This window comes from Nanorana parkeri, unplaced genomic scaffold (assembly GCF_000935625.1).
Source record: "Nanorana parkeri isolate BGI_ZX_2015 unplaced genomic scaffold, ASM93562v1 scaffold1632, whole genome shotgun sequence".
In the NCBI taxonomy this organism is placed as follows: domain Eukaryota; kingdom Metazoa; phylum Chordata; class Amphibia; order Anura; family Dicroglossidae; genus Nanorana; species Nanorana parkeri.
Genome location: NW_017307900.1, coordinates 105695 through 123841, shown reverse-complemented (window position 1 = coordinate 123841; position 18147 = coordinate 105695). Strand labels below are relative to the sequence as shown.

General features: G+C 41.6%; 1 protein-coding gene across 1 annotated transcript in view; it reads left to right on the top strand.

The window, feature by feature from the left end:
- LOC108799101 (keratin, type II cytoskeletal 80-like) overlaps positions 1 to 18147 on the top strand; it is a 58673-nt gene that overhangs the window by 25409 nt on the left and 15117 nt on the right. The window contains exons 4-5 of the mRNA XM_018570925.1: positions 10668 to 10763; positions 14167 to 14331. Coding sequence (XP_018426427.1) covers positions 10668 to 10763; positions 14167 to 14331 — 261 coding nt within the window. The remainder of the gene's footprint in view (positions 1 to 10667; positions 10764 to 14166; positions 14332 to 18147) is intronic.

Sequence of the window (18147 nt, the reverse complement as noted above, 5' to 3'; positions counted from 1 at the left end):
GGGCCATCAATCACTGATAACACTAAACTGATGAGCGGTAAAAGCTTTTAAAGCGTCGCCTATGGCCAATTTTGGGTATGCTAGTTTTTTGCGATTTTGCGAGTGCGCGCAATTTTTATGCTTGACATGTTTGGTGTCTATTTACCCGACGTGACCCCGTCTTTTATATTTTACCAAAAAAGTGGGTAATATTAGTTGTTTTATAGCATAATGTAAAAAAAACTTTTTTTTCTCCAAATTTTCAGTAATTTCTCCTGAATATAGTTTAAAAAAAACCCGCAGTGGTGATTAAATACCACCAAAAGAAAGCTCTATCTGTCCCCAAAAAATGGTATAAAATTCATTTCAGTACAGCGTTGCGTGACGGAATAAATGTCAGTCAAAGTACTGCAGCGCTGAACACTGAAAAATGGCCTGGCCAGGTAGGGGGATCTAAACACCTGGTCTTCAAGCAGTTAAATAATGCCACAGGCGCCTTTCCTGCACAGGGTCCTCAAAACAACGTTTCTTAGTATGAACCACCACACCACCACCTAGTTTTCCAAAAAAGTCAGAACTTCAGATTTTCATTCTTTTTATGTGTCAGTGACTCAGAAATAATCAGCATCCTATTTATTTAGTAGAATCCCCATGCAACAACACAAAGAGCTATCCCCTCACTATCCCCCATTATTGAGCCCTGTATTTCAAAGATCACAGGTAGTCAACTCAGTGAGGATCCCAGCATTCCTTAAAGCCCATCTCCAGCATCCACCTAACCCCTTCCCACTTCTTCTAACTGGGCGCTAGCATTAAAGATAAATGCCCTTTCTACTTACCTAAAGTCACTGTCATGTGATGCTCTTATCTCGAGTCTTCTCTCCTCTACTGTTCACATGAGGTGGGGTCCTTTTGCAGTTGTCCATATCACTGCCCTGAGATGGGCTTTAAGTGATAAGTGCTTTAACCACTTGCTGACCGGGGTGCTTACGCTCCCTTCCTGTCCAGGCCATTTTTCAGTGTTCAGCGCTGCGGTACTTTGACTGACATTTATTCCGTCATGCAACGCTGTACTGAAATGAATTTTATACCATTTTTTGGGGACAGATAGAGCTTTCTTTTGGTGGTATTTAATCACCACTGGGGGTTTTATGTTTTACTATATAATGAAAAAAGTACCGAAACTTTCGGTGAAAAAACTGTTTTCCCTACATTATGTTATAAAACAATTATTATTACCCAAATTTTTGGCAAAATATAAAAAACGGGGTCACGTCGGGTAAATAGACACCAAACATGTCAAGCTTAAAAATTGCATGCGCCCGCAAACTCGCAAAAACTACCACACCCAAAATTGGCCATAGGCGACGCTTTAAAAACTTTTACCGCTCATCAGTTTAGTGTTATCAGTGATTGATGGGCCTAGAATTATTGCTCTCACTGCGACGTTCACGGCGCGATATGTAACATGTGCGGCGTAATGGATGCAATCGCCGTTTCCGCACGTAGGAGCACTCGACGCATGTTTGCATGTGTATGTGGAGGGCGGGGGACTTAAAAAAAATTTTTTCTTTTTTTTGTATTACCTTTATATGTGACTTTTACTTTTTTAATATGTTTTTTATAACTAATTCTTTTAAACCTTTTTTTTCACTTGGCTTGATTGCTATCACATAGGGGACTAACAAGCCCCCTTTGTAATAGCCAATTTTCAGTGTCAGGTCCTCTTTATGGAGACATCAGGGGTCTTTAAGACCCCTAATGTCACCTAGGGACCCCCAGAGAAGCTGATGAAGCAGAGACCTGCTTCACCAGCTTCTCTCCGGTTTCTGTACCGGAGAGTGACAGAGCAATGCGGAAGTGATGCAGAGCTGCTGTGCTGGTCCCGTGCTCGCACCAGGCACAGCGGAGCTCGGGATCGCCAGCAGCCGCTGCAACGGAGGGGGGGCGCACACCCGCACGCATATTACAAGCGATCGGGCGTCTCTACATATGCCCAAACGCTTGTATGTAAACAGCCATCACTGGCTGTTTACATTCCAGGCTGTTTCCCCGCTCGTGCCCTCTGCCTAGCGGCGGGCACGAGCAGGGCGGGATGTTTAAAAAAGCCCACTCGCATACAAGAAGCCCCTGTCCGGTCGTTTAATTACAACGGCCGGATTGCAGGTGGTTAAAGGACATTTGCAACTTTGTTTTGAAAATCAATATTCAAGGTTCTGGTGCTCACTTCTTTCTACCAGAACATATTAAATAAAAATCCTGGAAATTTCTTACATCTTTCAGGTTATACATAGGTGGCACATCTCTTGATTTACATTTTCTGGTTTGAAGTGCCTTAAGCCATTGGGTGTTCTAAAAATCAACCTTTTTAAGGGCAACGTTATTACAATGTAAAGAAATAATTAAAATTATAACTTTATTAAAATGTATTTTATACAGGGTAATAGAAAATCTAAGGCCTTCAGGGAAAATCTCATTGTAATAATATGAATAACTATTCCTTTAAAAGATCTTTGTTTAAAAAAATCAATATTGTAATAATCCTAGCATATTTATTAATTCAGCAATATAAATGGTATACCTTTTTCTATAAACTGTAAACTAATATTTTGCTATGGTCTGCCTAACCTAACTCTCCTGCTTACCAAACCAAAATGGTGGCTTCTTACATCATCAATAATTGACCATGCAGGTCCCAGCATTCAATGCAGCTGCAACTCACTCTTCCCCCTCTGTTTGTTCCACCCACCTGCTGGTGGACATGCTGAGGAGATTTAGCACCATCAATACGCTCCTCAAGCTACCTTAGCAATGCTGAGCAGAATATACACCCATCTTTGACATTACACATTTTAGTGACGCTGACAATACTCATTAAGCAAGCAAGATTTTTTAAATCTTTTAGTTTTAACCAGTTAATTCCCCTTCTGTTTGCACTGCTCCCTGTTAGTCAATTAGTTGGTTGAGTTTCCTCAGGTGTACTGACTGCTGGTACTTGTAGCACACAAGATAGTACTTCTAGTGCTCATTCATCAACAAGGGTCTGCATGGTCATGTAGCGATGAGATAAGCGGACACCATTTTGGTTAATTTAGCACCAGAATTAGGTTTGGCAGACTATGGCAAAACTTTGGTTTACTGTATGTGCAAATAAAAGGTGCAGCATTTATATCGCTGCACCTTTTATTTCGTTCGTTAATGACTGGTTATGGGATAATCTTGTCATGCGGTAAAAAGATCGCTGGTCCAGCAAGGAACCAGCGCTCATTGAGTTACTGCTGTTGATGGGTCCCACGGGGGCGGAGGCAGACCCTGAACAGCAGATTAGGTGGTCACAGTCCTGTGATCACAGTGAGAGCTGATCGCTGTGATCACAGGGCCGTGAGAGTCAAAGAGTCGGCAGCAGCTCACTGTGTTTTTTAAGCTGCTAGCCAGCTGTGTGTTACAAAAGTGATTCAAAGTATCTATCACGTACCTGGTAGGGAGGCCGAAGTGAGAGGAGGCTTCTCTTGCACCTCGTGTCTTGTGACCTTTGAGGTTGAGGACAAAGGCCAGGCAGACAGGGAGAGGCACGAGTCCTTTAGGAAAGTCCAGTAATCGAGGTCACAACAAGCCGGGGTCAAAAGCCATGAAATCCAATTCAGTACAAGTAGGGAGCAGGCCGGAGAATATCCAAAACAGTCCGAGGTCAAAAGGCAGGCAGCAAGCAAGGATGGTCGTTTACACAGGAACAGGTCAAATCCAGGGGAATCAGGTATATACAGGAGAAGGCTAAACGGGAGACAAGGAACACGATCAAGCTGACAAGACAGACCAGCAACTAGTGGGCGTTTGAGCTGGGCTTAAATAGGGCAGTGGATCCATCTATGATGTAACTTCCTGTGCGCCTCTTGGCGCGTATTTGTTCTCAGCTGCGCCTGCGTGTGTTTGTTCTCAGCTGCGCATGCGCAGAGCGGGAGTTTCGCTGACAGTATCTCTGAGGAGAATACTATATTCTCCTCAGAGATACAAAGTATTAAAGCCCCTTTAAACAAAAAAATAACCCCTTGGTGCCCCCTAGTTTAAAAAAAGTAATTTAAAAAAAAAACTTTTTACAATGTTTAAACATTTAAAAAAAAGGAAAAAAGTTTTTAAAATGTAAAAAAAGTTAAAAAAATAAAGTTAAATTAAAAAAATAGTCGAAGCTACGGCCAGATCCTTCGGCAGCTTTGTGAATAGACCCCATAGTGTCGAGGAAGCTATTAAAGATAGGAGACAAAACATACCACATTCTAAAATTTTTCCACACTAAAATTGTATTTCAATCCTTGTATTTTGTGATCTATAACCAGACATAAGATATATGCAATAAATAAGGACAAATAAAATAATTTATTATGAATTACTTTGTCAGCTACACTAATTATGTACACAAGGTTATTGCCAAAGCTATGAAAGATGTTTGGTTTTTTTTACTTTTTTTTATTTTGTGTAATAAAAAAATAAACATTTATGTATACATATGTCACATCAAATTAAAGCCCATTGTGTCCTTTAAAAAATGTATATAATACAGTATGTATAGGTGCAATGCATGAGGAAGATGGAAATTATGGTTAAACAAGCACATAGCAAAAATGGCAGAATTGCTCAGGTCCCCAGAAGTGAAAACATTTTCTGAAGCTGTGTCACTAAGGGGTTAGCGGAAGAGCTAATTATGTTATTACAATAATATTTTCCCTGAAGGCTCCAGTTTATCTGTCACCCTGTTAAAAAAAAGCATTGTAATGTATTTTCAATTATAATTAATGTGTTTACATTGTAATAAAGATGTCTTTAAAAAGGTTGGTTCTTCACTCATAAAACACCCAAAATTGGCTTAAGGCACGCCAAACCAGAACATGTAAATCAAGTGATGTGTCACTTATAGGAATACCCGGAATTTCCCTTTTCCTGGGCCTGCATTTGATATATTCTAGGGGAAAGAAGTGAGCGCAGGAACATTCAATAGCTAATATTCTGAGGTACCTGGCTTGTAGATGTACTGTAACGTCTATTTGTTGTTTGTAGTGCAAATCTTATTCGCATCATAATGTGTAACAAATTTCACTTTGAATAAAATCAGAGTTCATGTAACAATGATTTGCATACAATCCAAATGAGCATATGCGGAAAGACAAAGCAAGGAACATTTTTTTAATTTCAAATCCGATCACAAATATAAAAACAATAGCCATTTAAAGTTGAACTCCATGGATAACCAAATCTTGTTTAAATAAAAAAAGGCACATGTATTCTTACTTGATGCTTGATGTGCTTTGTGTATTTCTTCCAGATCTGTGCAGTAATCCAGCCTGAAACCTTGCCTCAGCGCATGAGCTTCCTGTAACAAAGACCGGTTACTGCTGTTCTGTCTCCTTGTGCAAGGTGACTGGTCTTGTATCTGCCCCATTTCTGCAGGTATCCTGTTGTGGATAGGGCCTGCTGGGTTTCACCCACAATTCTGCTCTCTGCCCAGGCTATGTACAGCATTATGATAATATCCCCACTATACTAGCAGAACAGCCGAGCCGAATGCCGCTCAGCGGCATTCGGCTATTCACTCACTGCTGTTCGGCATCATTAAGAATAGCCCGAACAGCAGTGAGTAGCCTGCCGGAGGTTCGGCTCAGCCGATCCAGATGTTGGATCGGCTGAGTCGAACTCCTTCTGCACTTCGGGTCGGCCGAACATGCCGAGCATGTTAGGCCGACCTGAAGCCATGCGAAGCAAGCCGATCTACGGCTGAAATCAGCCGTACAAGCCTGAATGAATAGCCAAACAGTGTTCGGCTCACTTCACTTCGGGTCGGTTGTTCACTCGGCTGCCTACAGCAGCTTAGTGAATAGACCGCTAAGTGTCTGTGATCGCCGCTACAAGGGCAAACTGGTGCCATCTACACCTTAATAGTGGCAGTAGGAACTGAGCATGTTCGGCCGACCCGAAGCCATGTGAAGCAAGACGATGTACGGCTGAAATCAGCCGTACCAGCCTGAAGTGAATAGCCAAACAGTGTTCGGCTCACTTCACTTCAGGTCGGTCATTCACTCGGCTGCCTACGGCAGCTTAGTGAACAGACCCGTAAATTATAATAATTAGGTTTGCAAAGGCATTTGTTACACACAGAGTGGCTATACAGTATACATTTTGTGGCTATTAAGAGATATATTCAAATGAAAGTTTTTGTGCGCAGAGATAAGCTTTAAATGTAATTGTGCACAATATTCTTGTAAAACAGAATATTGGTGTCAAATGACAAGTGCCATAACACTATAATGGGGGGGATTCATAAAAACTGGAGCACACAGAATCTGGAGCAGTTGCCCATGGCAACCAATTAGCTTCTCTGTTTCATTTTGAAAGCTTTGAAAGCAATCCTAAAAGAGAAGCTAATTGGTTGCTATGGGCAACTGCTCCAGATTCTATCTGCTCCAGTTTGCATGAATTTCCCCCCTTGTGTTTATCTAATTTTTTATTGACAACTTGGACTAAAATATAACAAAGCACCTGACCAGAAATGCTGTGTTTCCCCGAAAATAAGACACTGTCTTACATTTTTTTGGGCTCATTTTCGGGGTAGGTCTTATTTTGTATACATCTACATGTATTCATGTACAAAAATATGGTGATCAGGGGTGCCGTACCTTTCCAAGAGCAATTTGCTAACCAATCGCTGGCCAGAATGAGGGAAGCACACTTTCACTATCGATTCCTCACAGGCGGAGTGCATTTGGTATCACTCCGACTGTGACAGGAGCCGGCGTAGAGGAAGCATCGGCTTACGTGGCTATGCTCCCTCTGCTGTCCTCTAGCGCTGGCTTTGTTGGCACCGCTGATTCTCTCCTGCCTCTCCAGCGGCTCTTCAAGTTCCCCCATATGCCACCACCGGCCCTGGGAATGGTCACAACTAGGTCTTATTTTCGGGGTAGGTCTTATATTTTAGCAATTCCCAAAAATAGTATTAGGTCTTATTATTGGGGTAGGTCTTATTTTCGGGGAAACAGGGTATCTGCAAATCTATTCAATGCAGTCAGGGATCCCTCACTAGCTGCTGTTAGTTGTCCACACCAGAATGAAAAGCAGCAATTGTAGAGGGGATGTCTTCTTACAACAAACCAAAGTCACAGCTGCAGCCCCAAATGTGTTCATGTTTGTTTTGACATCTTCAACATCCAAGAATCTCTGAACCCGAAGTTCACTAAATGTTCCCTGAGAGAGTTGAGGGTTTGCTTGCCCCTCTCACATATCTCTGTTGTAGATAGCGGCTGCACATCCATTTAAAAAATCAATCAGGTTTTATGTGAGGGGTCCTGTGACTCAGAATATGTTGTCAAAACTGGGTGCAGCTACCTAAGGATGTCTGCATGACAAAGCACTTTAGAGGATTGAGAGTGAGGAAGCCCAAAGCCCAATTGAACTTTCATTTAAAATCACTTAAATTCATTCAGATTAAAACACACAAAAGGTTTGCAAAGGAAAGCTGGCCACATATACAGGGAATTATCTGGGAACGGTAACCATTTTCAATCAAGCTGGTGTCAAAATGACAGGCTATTGAATGTGTAAATGTGGGGTTTTGATCGGCGACACAGCGATGGAATTTAAATTGCCTTGAATGAACCTGGCAAATAAATATGATCACTTTTATCTAATTTGCCATAGTTCTTTTCTGGTTTCCATCATTATTTTTCAATAGCCTGTACTAAAACTGTCAATTTATAGCCCAGATTGATTGATCAAATTTCTGGGTGGCACATTGCTTATATCTTAGGCAACTACAGTACTTTGGATGGTATGTTCATTTCCTGGTGGATCGAAAGTGGTTGAACTTGCCTGAAAGTTGTCATGTGTATGGCCAGCTTTACTATTTGTTCTAGCTGAAATGCAGCCACAGTCAGAATAAAGCAGCCTGTCCCTCACTAGCACACTGCACAGAGGACTGTTGGCATCTGTGTAAAAGCAGTGATCTCTCTGCAGCAGTCTTTGCAAACCTTTTGTTTTATGCACACTGTGTTTAGGCGACTTTTAATTGAAAGTTTAATAGAGCTTTAAATGCCAAGAACTAGAGGCTTTGCTCGATACAGTTGCCATAATAATCCGGTATTCCCATGGTTTGCCAATAAAACTGCATTATGGTTAACTAGATTTCTTATTTAAAAAGTTACAGTTAATTACTGTGTGATGTTTTCAGGAGAGTTGTGAAAGAGAAAAAAGAATTTCCACAATGCAGATTAAAGACAGAGAAGATGAAAATGAATCCAGGTTCTCCCAACAAGCCAGATTACCAGCATGTTTTGAAGATTGCTGTGTTTGCTTGACCAGGGCAGGAACAGCCAGCTGGTATGGAAGCAGTTAAGGTGCCAAACTGGTATACAGATGTGTGTTGTAGGGGAGGGGGGTTTGGGGGACTTTTTTGTTCTTCCACTCCAGCAAAAACATGGCATCGGAAGGTTGTTAAGGAGATGGTGGGGTGAGTGGTGGTGAGTGCTTCTTTGAGTTTAAGGCTTCACTCTGGGAAAGGGTGGGCCGCCTTTGGCTGTAGGAATGTATGCTCAATTTGCTGCTGCCTACCCTTCTCCTCGTGTCCCTTGAGAAAAACTCACAGGAAAAGGCACACAAGGACCAAAGTGGAAATGAGCCTCCCACCAAATGTGGTGGCCCCAGAAATTCCCCCTTCCCACCTGCCAGTATTTTTACCCAGTTTGCATTGCCGTTCCTGCTTGTTTGTTGATCTGTGGGGCCTTCCAGGCCTGTCATTTTCCACTAACTATGGGAGGTGTTGGAATTAATGTTTTCTAGAGTGATCAGAACCTTTCTGCAACAGTTATCTACCAGGTCTCTTTGCTTATCCCAGCATGTTATGCCAGCTATGTCCAACAACTGATCACATTGAACGAACTACAGGGGTCACATTCCCTTGCAACCTTCCTCAAACAAAATACAATTTTTAACTGTTTAACTTTTAAATTGTGTTCTGCCTTGGAAAGGGACATCCTCTATAAAGAAAAATAAATTAAAGTGTATATAATTAAATTTGTAAAAATAAAAGGTATGGCAGGTGGGCAGATGTAAATGTGTGACCGTCCAGGCCATAAATTTGGCACTAAATGTCAAAGAAGCTGTAGTTCATATTTTGTTAGTGATTCCATCTAGTAGGCCACACCGTGTGTGCTCTAAAATAAACGCAAAAGGTATTGCGCCACTAATCCCTGTCTCATTGCATGCTATTTTAGTCACCTCGAAAAAAGGCACCGAAATGGGACAGGTGTCCTAGATGATGAGCCACTGGCAGGGTAAAAAACCCCAGCTCCCCAGAACCTGTCTTCATGCCATAATCATATTCAGCAGTGTGCCCCATCCTATATGTTTCCCGGCCTCCAGAACATTGACTCAGTGTGCAATGAAGGATATGCCCATGCTTACTGGACCACATTTCCATGGGCATAATCCAGCGACAAATACACATTACATCCCACATACTTGTGAAGGGCAGGGATGGCCTTCTGGAGAAAAAAATTGTGGCTGGGTACTTGCCACTGGGGTGTAGCACAGGCCATAAGTGTCCATAAAGGGGCTGATTCCACAAGCTGGAATGGGAGCAGCTTTTATCGGGTTGGCAATAAGATGCTGGGCATGGGGGTGATTTGTGGATTTTTTCTTCCACTCCAGCAGCTATGGAATAGACACCAGTGAGAGTATAAAATAGACCCCAGAGAATTCTGAAACGGTTCAAGCATTTGCTTGGCCCTCCTCACTGCAGCTCCATAACCCCTTTCCCTGCTTGAAGTGGCTTATCCTATTCCTATAAAACCCTTTTTAAGACTTCCCTCCCTGTCATTAGAGGTTGCAGATGGTAAATTGGAAAAGTGTGGAATGGGGAGGACTGCAGACCTTTTTCTGCCAACTTGACACATTGAGATGCTGATCCCACTGAGCTCTGTGGTGCAGAGTGATGTGTTTTCTCATCCATGTGGTGCCCAAATGGCGTTACTTTTACTTTAACTGATATGTTGCAGAATACAAAAGGTGCTGCCAGCAGCTATTACATTAAAAAAATCCCACACTGCAGAGCTCTGTAGACTGGCCTTAAGGATAGCAATGGCCTCTACCTGCGGGGTAGGATGGCAGCTCCCTCCAGTCCTTTGCAAGCTGACCCTGCTCCTGGGCAAAATCCTCCTTTGCTGCTGTTTTGTTTGCCATCCTCCTTTTCCATTGTGGCCATGGTGCTATCTTCCTCATCCTCAATATCTGAAAGAAGGAATGCTTGCACATTACCAAGGTCATACTCTTGCACAAGTCAGTGATTGTGTGATCAAATAATTCTGCCAACACTTCATAGGCAGTTTATCAAAGCTAAGGTGGGATAAACAGAAGAAAAGTAGGAGGAAAAGGGCGCATTAGCAACACTTGTGGACAACTGTCTGCCCTGTGTCTTGGAGGAGGATGAAGAAAAAGGTTTGGTCTGCCATCTCATGTGCACGCTGTGGCTGTATAGCACAACTACTCTGAGATAGAAAAGGCAGATATGCCCTGCCTATAGATGGTGTGGCCATGCACTGCTGTGTCCTGCAGAACCTACTTGCCCCTAAATGAAAAAACAGGAATAATGTTAATTCAGCATAAGGAATGACAATTTCTATCAACTGGTTATGTGTTTTTTTTCTTTACAGGATGTGGATGCTTGTAGCATGGACAAGACTGAACTGGAAGTAAAGCAACGACATCTGCATGACTTTATAGAGCTACTTACCACTATCTATGAGCATGTAAGTAAAGGACATTTCCTAAACTCTACCGGTTTTTTTTTTACCAAGGGCACATAGACTGTTAACTTTGCAAGGGAATTTTCCCTTACCTTAGTGAATGTGATGAAGCTCTGCTGACAGTTATCATCAAATTATATCCAAGCAAAAATTGTTTTTTTTTTTATTTTCCTTGATTGTAATTGGCTATTCTTTGCATAGTGAATGTTCACCACATTCATCAAACTATGGGAAAATCCCCTTACAAAGTTCAAATTCCCTTGCAAAGTGAACAGCCTAATTGCCTTTAGTAAATCAACCCCTGTATGTCTGTAAACCTCCATTAACCTCCCTGGCGGTATGATTATTCAGTATTTTACCAATCCAAAGCGGTACATTGTTTTTCATGGAAATATGTTGTTTTACATTGTAGGCCTGTGATTCTTAGTAAATCTTAGGAATAACTCACCTAAATCTGTCCAAACAAGAGTCCAATAGACATCCCGGGTATGATAACGTTTGAAAACAAAATCATAAATTATAATATACAAATAATTAGAAATAATTACACAAAACAATAATATAATAATAATAAATGTAATTAAATAATGTATTCAAACAAAAAACACTGACATCTGTCCAAGCAAGGGTGCAATATTACTTCAGTAAACATCTCGGGTATGGTAAACTTTGAAACACGGGACAGCACAAAGACCGACGTCACAATCGGGACAATGGAACCTGGTCTCTTTTCGGATTTTTTTGCCGCTGTCATCGCGCTTCGAATATCTACAGTATTTTTGGGATCCGTCCGGCTGCAGTGCTCTCAGCCCGCTATATGCTGAGTTTTGGGTCATTAGAGAACATAGTCTATGTCCTCCGGTGAACCTGATGAGAACTATGTACAAAAAACGTTGCCCCATAGTTCTCCTTTAATTTGTTACCCCAGTGAACTAAGCTTTCATTGCTTCTTATAATTTCATGCACTGTAGATCCTTATTGCTCTTTTCATTACCATACTGCTTATGACTGGCAGTATTTCCTGTGTTGCTTACTGTGGGAACTCTGTTCATGATTCTCTTGCTTTTCTCCCACTTGACTATCCCTATTTCTCTCCTGCCTGTCTAGATGCCTACCACTGCCCTTTATAAATTACAGATATTAGGGATGCACCGATATTCTGGCCGCCGAAACATATCGGCTGAAAATTTAACTTTTGGCAAAATGCCGAAAGTGCCATCTTTTGGCCGAAATAGCGGTGCATCCCTGCTTTCTCTCCTCCCTGCTGGGCGCAGCGTGCAGCAGGGAGGAGAGAAACTGTCACATGAGGTCGAGTGGTGAGGGGGAGGAGAGCGATGTGAGCGACCGGCGTCTCTCCTCCCGCACCTTTCACCCCCCTGTGAAGATTACGAGAGCGGTGTGCGGGCCGAGACAGCTGTCAATGCTGTCACAGGGGACAGGGCCGGCGGTGCAGGGGAGTACCGCCTGCACCGCCTGCTCGGCCTTCTGTGACAGCGAGTCAGGATGGAGTGCAGGTATAAGCACTCAGCGATCAGTGAGTAAATAATTGAGGACATAGTATGTTTGCTGTGCCCCCAATTATGAATGAATGGGAAGTGATCTACATCACACTATGTCCACAAGTTATGAATGAACAGGAACACTCAGTATAGAGAATTCCTGTTCATTTAGAACAGGGGCTGCAGAAAAAGAGATTGAGGACTGTGTCCTCCATCCCTTTTTCTATTTTTAAAGGGAAATATCAGGGGTCTGTTTAAACCCCCAATATTTCCCCAGAGTCCCTAACAGTAAAGTAAAAAAATAAAAAATATTTAATAAAAGTAAATAAATAAAAATAAAATATAAAACAATTAAAATGTTTATAAAAAATAAATACAAATGAAATATTTACATTTTTTTGAAAAGGTAAGAAAAAAAAAAACATTTTCGGTTTCGGCCTGACATTTTTTTTAATTTTCGGTTTGTTTCGGTTTGGAAATTTTCATTTCGGTGCACCTCTAACAGATATAGATGAGCAAGCAAATTTAAATGAACATGGATTAACCCAGACTCCACTTTTTTACAAACAAAAAAGTGAATCAGCCTTTGATTCAAATGCCTTTCGCTGAACCTAACGTAAAGCTTGAAAACCCCTTTGAATTCCTCCTCCCCAAAATAATTTCCACCCTCATCCAGATGACCCAATCTATCAGCCCAAAGTTGCTGTAAAGAATCAGCCATCTGCGCTTCTTTATCCTATGCTTTTGAGTAAGTATCAGCACCCAACAGTACCTTCCCTTGCTTCAGACTAACAACCTGGCTACAAATTCAGCCCATGCCACTACCCTCTTCCTTTTCCCCAGATCTCTCACCCTTTCCTGGTGTTGTTTCTACTGGAGTAGAGTCCCAGCTTTGACTCTAAAAGATGGTGTAAATGCAGCTGCAGGAAGCCTCTGCAGGTTCAGGTTTCAACACCAGAGTAGCCTTTCAGTTGCGGCCACTGCAGGTGTAGATGTGACAGCCTCCTCTATAGCATTCCACATAACCCAGTGAATGTGGAATGCTTTGGGGCAACATATTAGGATGCTGAACTTCAATCAAGTACTCTCTGTAGTGTAAGAGGCGACCCTATGAAGGGAGATTCATGGGCAGTCCCAAACACTTGCGACAGGCCACAGGGATCACTGGCCCTTAGAGTTGACTCTTTTCATTCTGACATGGTTCTGTGGAAAACCAGAACCCCCAGCTACCAAGAGCAGCAGATTTTCTGGCCCTTAAAAGAGTGCATTTACTGAAATGACAAAGCCAGATATATGACATAATCAGAGGGTCTGAAGGGTGTGTTGAGAGTTTTTGAAGGGGTATTGAGGTGTTTTCTAATAAACAATAAACAATAACACTGCCTGACACTCCCTCAAAAACAATTTTTCTAATTATATCTATATATCCAGAGCACTATGTTATACAATCTGACAACCAGCATATTACCGCACAGAGTGAACTCACAATTTAGACATCAAACATGATATGGATCTTTTATGGCTTTTCCAGAAAGGGTAATGTGTCCCATTAAATTCCTGCACCTCATAATACAGTAGAGGTTTGACCATCCATAATACCAATCATCATCATAGTGAATTTAAAGCTTTTTGTCCATCCACCCTTATCAAATTGGTGGTCAGCAACAAAATAAGGATTTATTTTGAGTAATAATAGCAAACAAAACACTCCCCCCATAAAGGTAAGGGATACATTGGAATTAAAGGAATACTGATGCTAATGCTGGTGCTTATAGTTCTGCTTTAAAGGTACCGCCTTAATAGCTATTTTGGGTAACACATCCACTACATGGCACACACAGGGTTAAAAAAAATTATACTGTCCAAAAAAGGCAAAATTATTTTAATTGTGCCCCTTTTTTCCATAGGAGCTAAAAGAAGTGATGGAGGAATCTGGAGACATATCAGTGCTGCTAAACATGGACAGCGGTTGTCCTTTGAATTTTCAAAATATAGTGAAAGAGATAAAGGAACGATATGAAAGCATTGCAGCAAAAAGTCGAGAAGAAGCACAGGCTCTCTCCAAGAAAAAGGTAGATATACAGTATATAATACTGCATTAGTATCAAATTATTATTAGAACAAAATTCAAATCACACAGGCTATATACAGTGCTCAAAGAAAGTAAATACTTCAAAAACAAAATCCTAGCTGTGTCCCGGCACTAACTAAACATACGATAGTCCTGACTACCAACCTGTACAAACCTATTGTTTGCCAGGCTTCAGCAAAACACACTGACCAACCTTGTGCTCCAGCAGATAGCGACTGTCTGCTCCCCAGGCTCCAGAGCACTGTCTGTTGGCCTCACCTGCACTAAATTGCCACTGAGGCAAAGCATAAAACCTGGGGCCTATTATAGGTTCCGGAAGGTGTAAGAGAGGAATCTGGGCGACACATAAACCCCGGACAGGACCTCTCCTTGCTCTCTACATGATGACCTGCTACAATATATATAAATGTGGTGAAATTTCACTTTGCCTAGAATACCCAATCACAAGCAAGGACAATAGAAAAAAAAACAGTACTTTTGCTTGATCATGATTGGATGGTGAAAGTCAGCAAAGCTTCACCTTATTCACTAAACTAGAAACAAAATATTGTGAACAAATCCTGATGTAACTGGTGCCACACCACTTTAATTTCAGTCAACAAAAAAGAGAGAGTATAGAAAGATGGGGTTTTAAAGGCACCAAATGACAGACCCAATAAATTGCAACTTACTTTGTATAAAAAGTTTTGTTTATTAATTACAAAAACACTAAAAAGATTAAAAGAAGGATACGCATATCCTAATAGCAAGATACCTCCCCAACCCACTCAATGCTGTCATGATTAAAGCATAGAAATCACACAAATAACATGGTACAATAATTCATATAAATATGGAACATAGAAAATTGATGAATAGCTCTGTATTATTATTGACACTCTTTTGTATATGCTACATACTTTTGTATCAATGTTAAAAACTCAATAAAATTCTTTGAAAAGAAAAAAAAAACATGATTGTTGATCGCTCTATCTGAGCATAATAGAAAAACATGATACAGTATATGATGTAACAAAATAACAATAAAATATTCTCCAAATTATGTGTGTGAAAACAGCCTTATATGAAGATGATATAGAGTGGATAGTAGTCTCTGCGCGTTTCGCACACCCAGCGCTTCCTCTGTTGGATTCCCTCCACCTCCTGAGTATACGTTATTGTTTTAAAGTCCTGAAAATAGAACTGCATATCTTATTTTCAAAAGATTTTATCAAGGAATAGGAGCATAACATTCCAGTAATAGCTATAATAAGGAGATCACCCAGGGACTGGATTTCTTCCTGCCAACTATCATTTTTTTAGAATGGCTATGATCCCCAAGTTGTCCATGCTTAGTGAATGCTTTGGTCTTGTAATGGTGTTGGTAGAATATGTAAAATTTGTCATATTGTTTATTAGAATTGGAAGTAATATTCCCTTTCTGGGTAATTTTGCGGAGGATGTTAAAGTGAGCATATCATCATAGGGTCACTTTAGAAGAAGCATGAGCTGTAAAAAAGACCATGTGTGTCATGTACCTTGGTAGAGTCTGGCCTCCCTTGCAGCTCCAGTCCTAGAGCCCCCGGATGGCAGAACAGGTGCGCGGGTACACAGAGATAATATCACCATGGCAGGGAAGGTCAGTCTCTGGGATTTGTGCGAGTCCCGGGTAGAAATCTATAATAGAAGTCACCAGCACTCGATGATGTGTGCAAGAAGAAAAAGCACTTTTTATTAAATCATCACATGCGTCAAACAGCCGCGTGCTAGTGACTTCTATTATGGACTGCATCTGACATGGCGCCATCCGTGTTGTCACTTCAAGCACCAACCTTTCATCCATTCATCCAAGATCTGTACGCTGTATGGAGTGCAGGTGATTTCGTATTACCGGGTAGAAATCTGGCACAGGAACAGAGACCTGAAGGTGCAGGATTTCAGTAGCCGGGTCATCAACAGGCAGGCAGAGCAGTGCCAGGCGACAAACAGGAGCAAAGTCGAGAACAAGCTGGAGTTGGTAACATGGAGACAAAGAAGTACCAAGTGGAAGGCAGAAGTCAGGAATAGGCACAGGAGCACAGAGCAGTGAGAAGAGTCAAACAAGCCGGGTCGATAACGGATGAACAATCACATGCAGGATCTCAGGAATACAGGAAGGCTGTCAATCACTCAGCACTGGAGGCTTGGATGCCACAGCCTTAAATAGCCAATTTGGTGCCACAGCTCATAATGAGCTCGTAATTTCCGCTCGCATGCCAGGGAGCACGCTCACAAACGCATACAAACCTTAAGCATGTGCAAAAACACGCACAGGCCTGCATAGAGGCAAATGGCTGTGCACAATTCTGTGAGCAAGACTATGCTCGCACACATGTGCATGCACAGGCGCCTGCACAGAACCTCGGCCGCACAGACTAGTTCTGGCTTCTTGACAATGTGTACTTACCTTTCCAGCAGTTGCCGTGGAGCAACAAAGTGGTAATGTCCAAAGACACGGGTCTTTAGAAAGATAAATATACATCTTCATTTACAGCCTAAGCTTCCTATATAAGTGACCCTGTGACAAGATCACTTTAACTATTTCACACATTCTTAGCAGCGCCAGCCATTTGGCAGGCTTATTAAGTTGCAAAAGATAGCGCATATCTTTATTTTAAAATGACTCCTTGAATAAGCTGCTGAGAATAACTTTTGTATCTGTGAATCAGAAAAGCAAATATCAGAGTTGAAGAGCAGATGAGTAAAGCTTGTTATAGATTTTGCCAAGTCAGTAAACATAAAGGTGTGATACAAACAAGAGCAATGTAATAGTTGTGTTGTGTTACTTTATCTAGTTAGATAAGACATTGGGGTTGATTACTAAAGGAGTAGAGAACTTTCATTTTTCTAAGTGACTTGTTAGCTTAGGGAATAAAGTGAACCTGAGTTTATTTCAATTGTTAAAACGTGCAAGGAAAAAAATATTGTTTTTTAAATTTTCCATGCACATGATTAGCTATTTAAAGTAGCTTCACTATAATCACTATTATAAGCACTAGTAAATCTACCCCACTGACTGTTAGTAGAAAGGCATCAATTCAATCAACTGAATTAGTTATTTTATTTCATTGTAATTTATCATCAAAATTAAATAGTTATTTAAATAGTATGTATAGCCAATTCTTTTCTTTTAGTTTTGGATACAGTAAAGAAATGCTCTGCAGGTTTATTTTTTTCCATTCCTGTCTTCAAGATGCAAAAGTATTAAAATCAGAAGAGAGTTGACATTACCACTTTTGTGATACATGAGAAGCTTTACCGTTGCAGATCATGATTGAAAAAAATAATCATAGGGGTCTATTCACTAAGCTGCCGAAGGATCTAGCCGTAGCTTCGGCTGATCCTTCGGCAAGCTTCGGCCCCAGGTCCCCTTCAGTTCAGTAGAACCGAAGGGCTGCTGTAAGGGCTATTCACTATAGCCCGTACAGCTCCCGAAGTCGGCCGAGCGGCTCAATCGAGCCGAAGTGAAAGCCGAGGTGAAAGCCGAAGCTGGCCAGCCGACAGCCTGCTACTGACTGCTCGGCGGAGCCAGCCGTCATCTCACGGCTGGCTCCGGCCACTTGCACAGACAGATCATCGTCCCTGGTTGCCAGGTAACAGCAGCTCAACTCTCCCAGGCGCTCCGGGAGTCCCCGTTATTAGATAGTGGCTCCCGGCTGCCCACGAGAGAAACACTCTCTCTGGGAAAGTTTTACTCTGCTGGATCGAGCAGAGTAAACCTTTCCCTGCTCTGTTTCTTTTTTTTTCTTCTGACATCGGAGCCGTTGTCTGCCGTCAG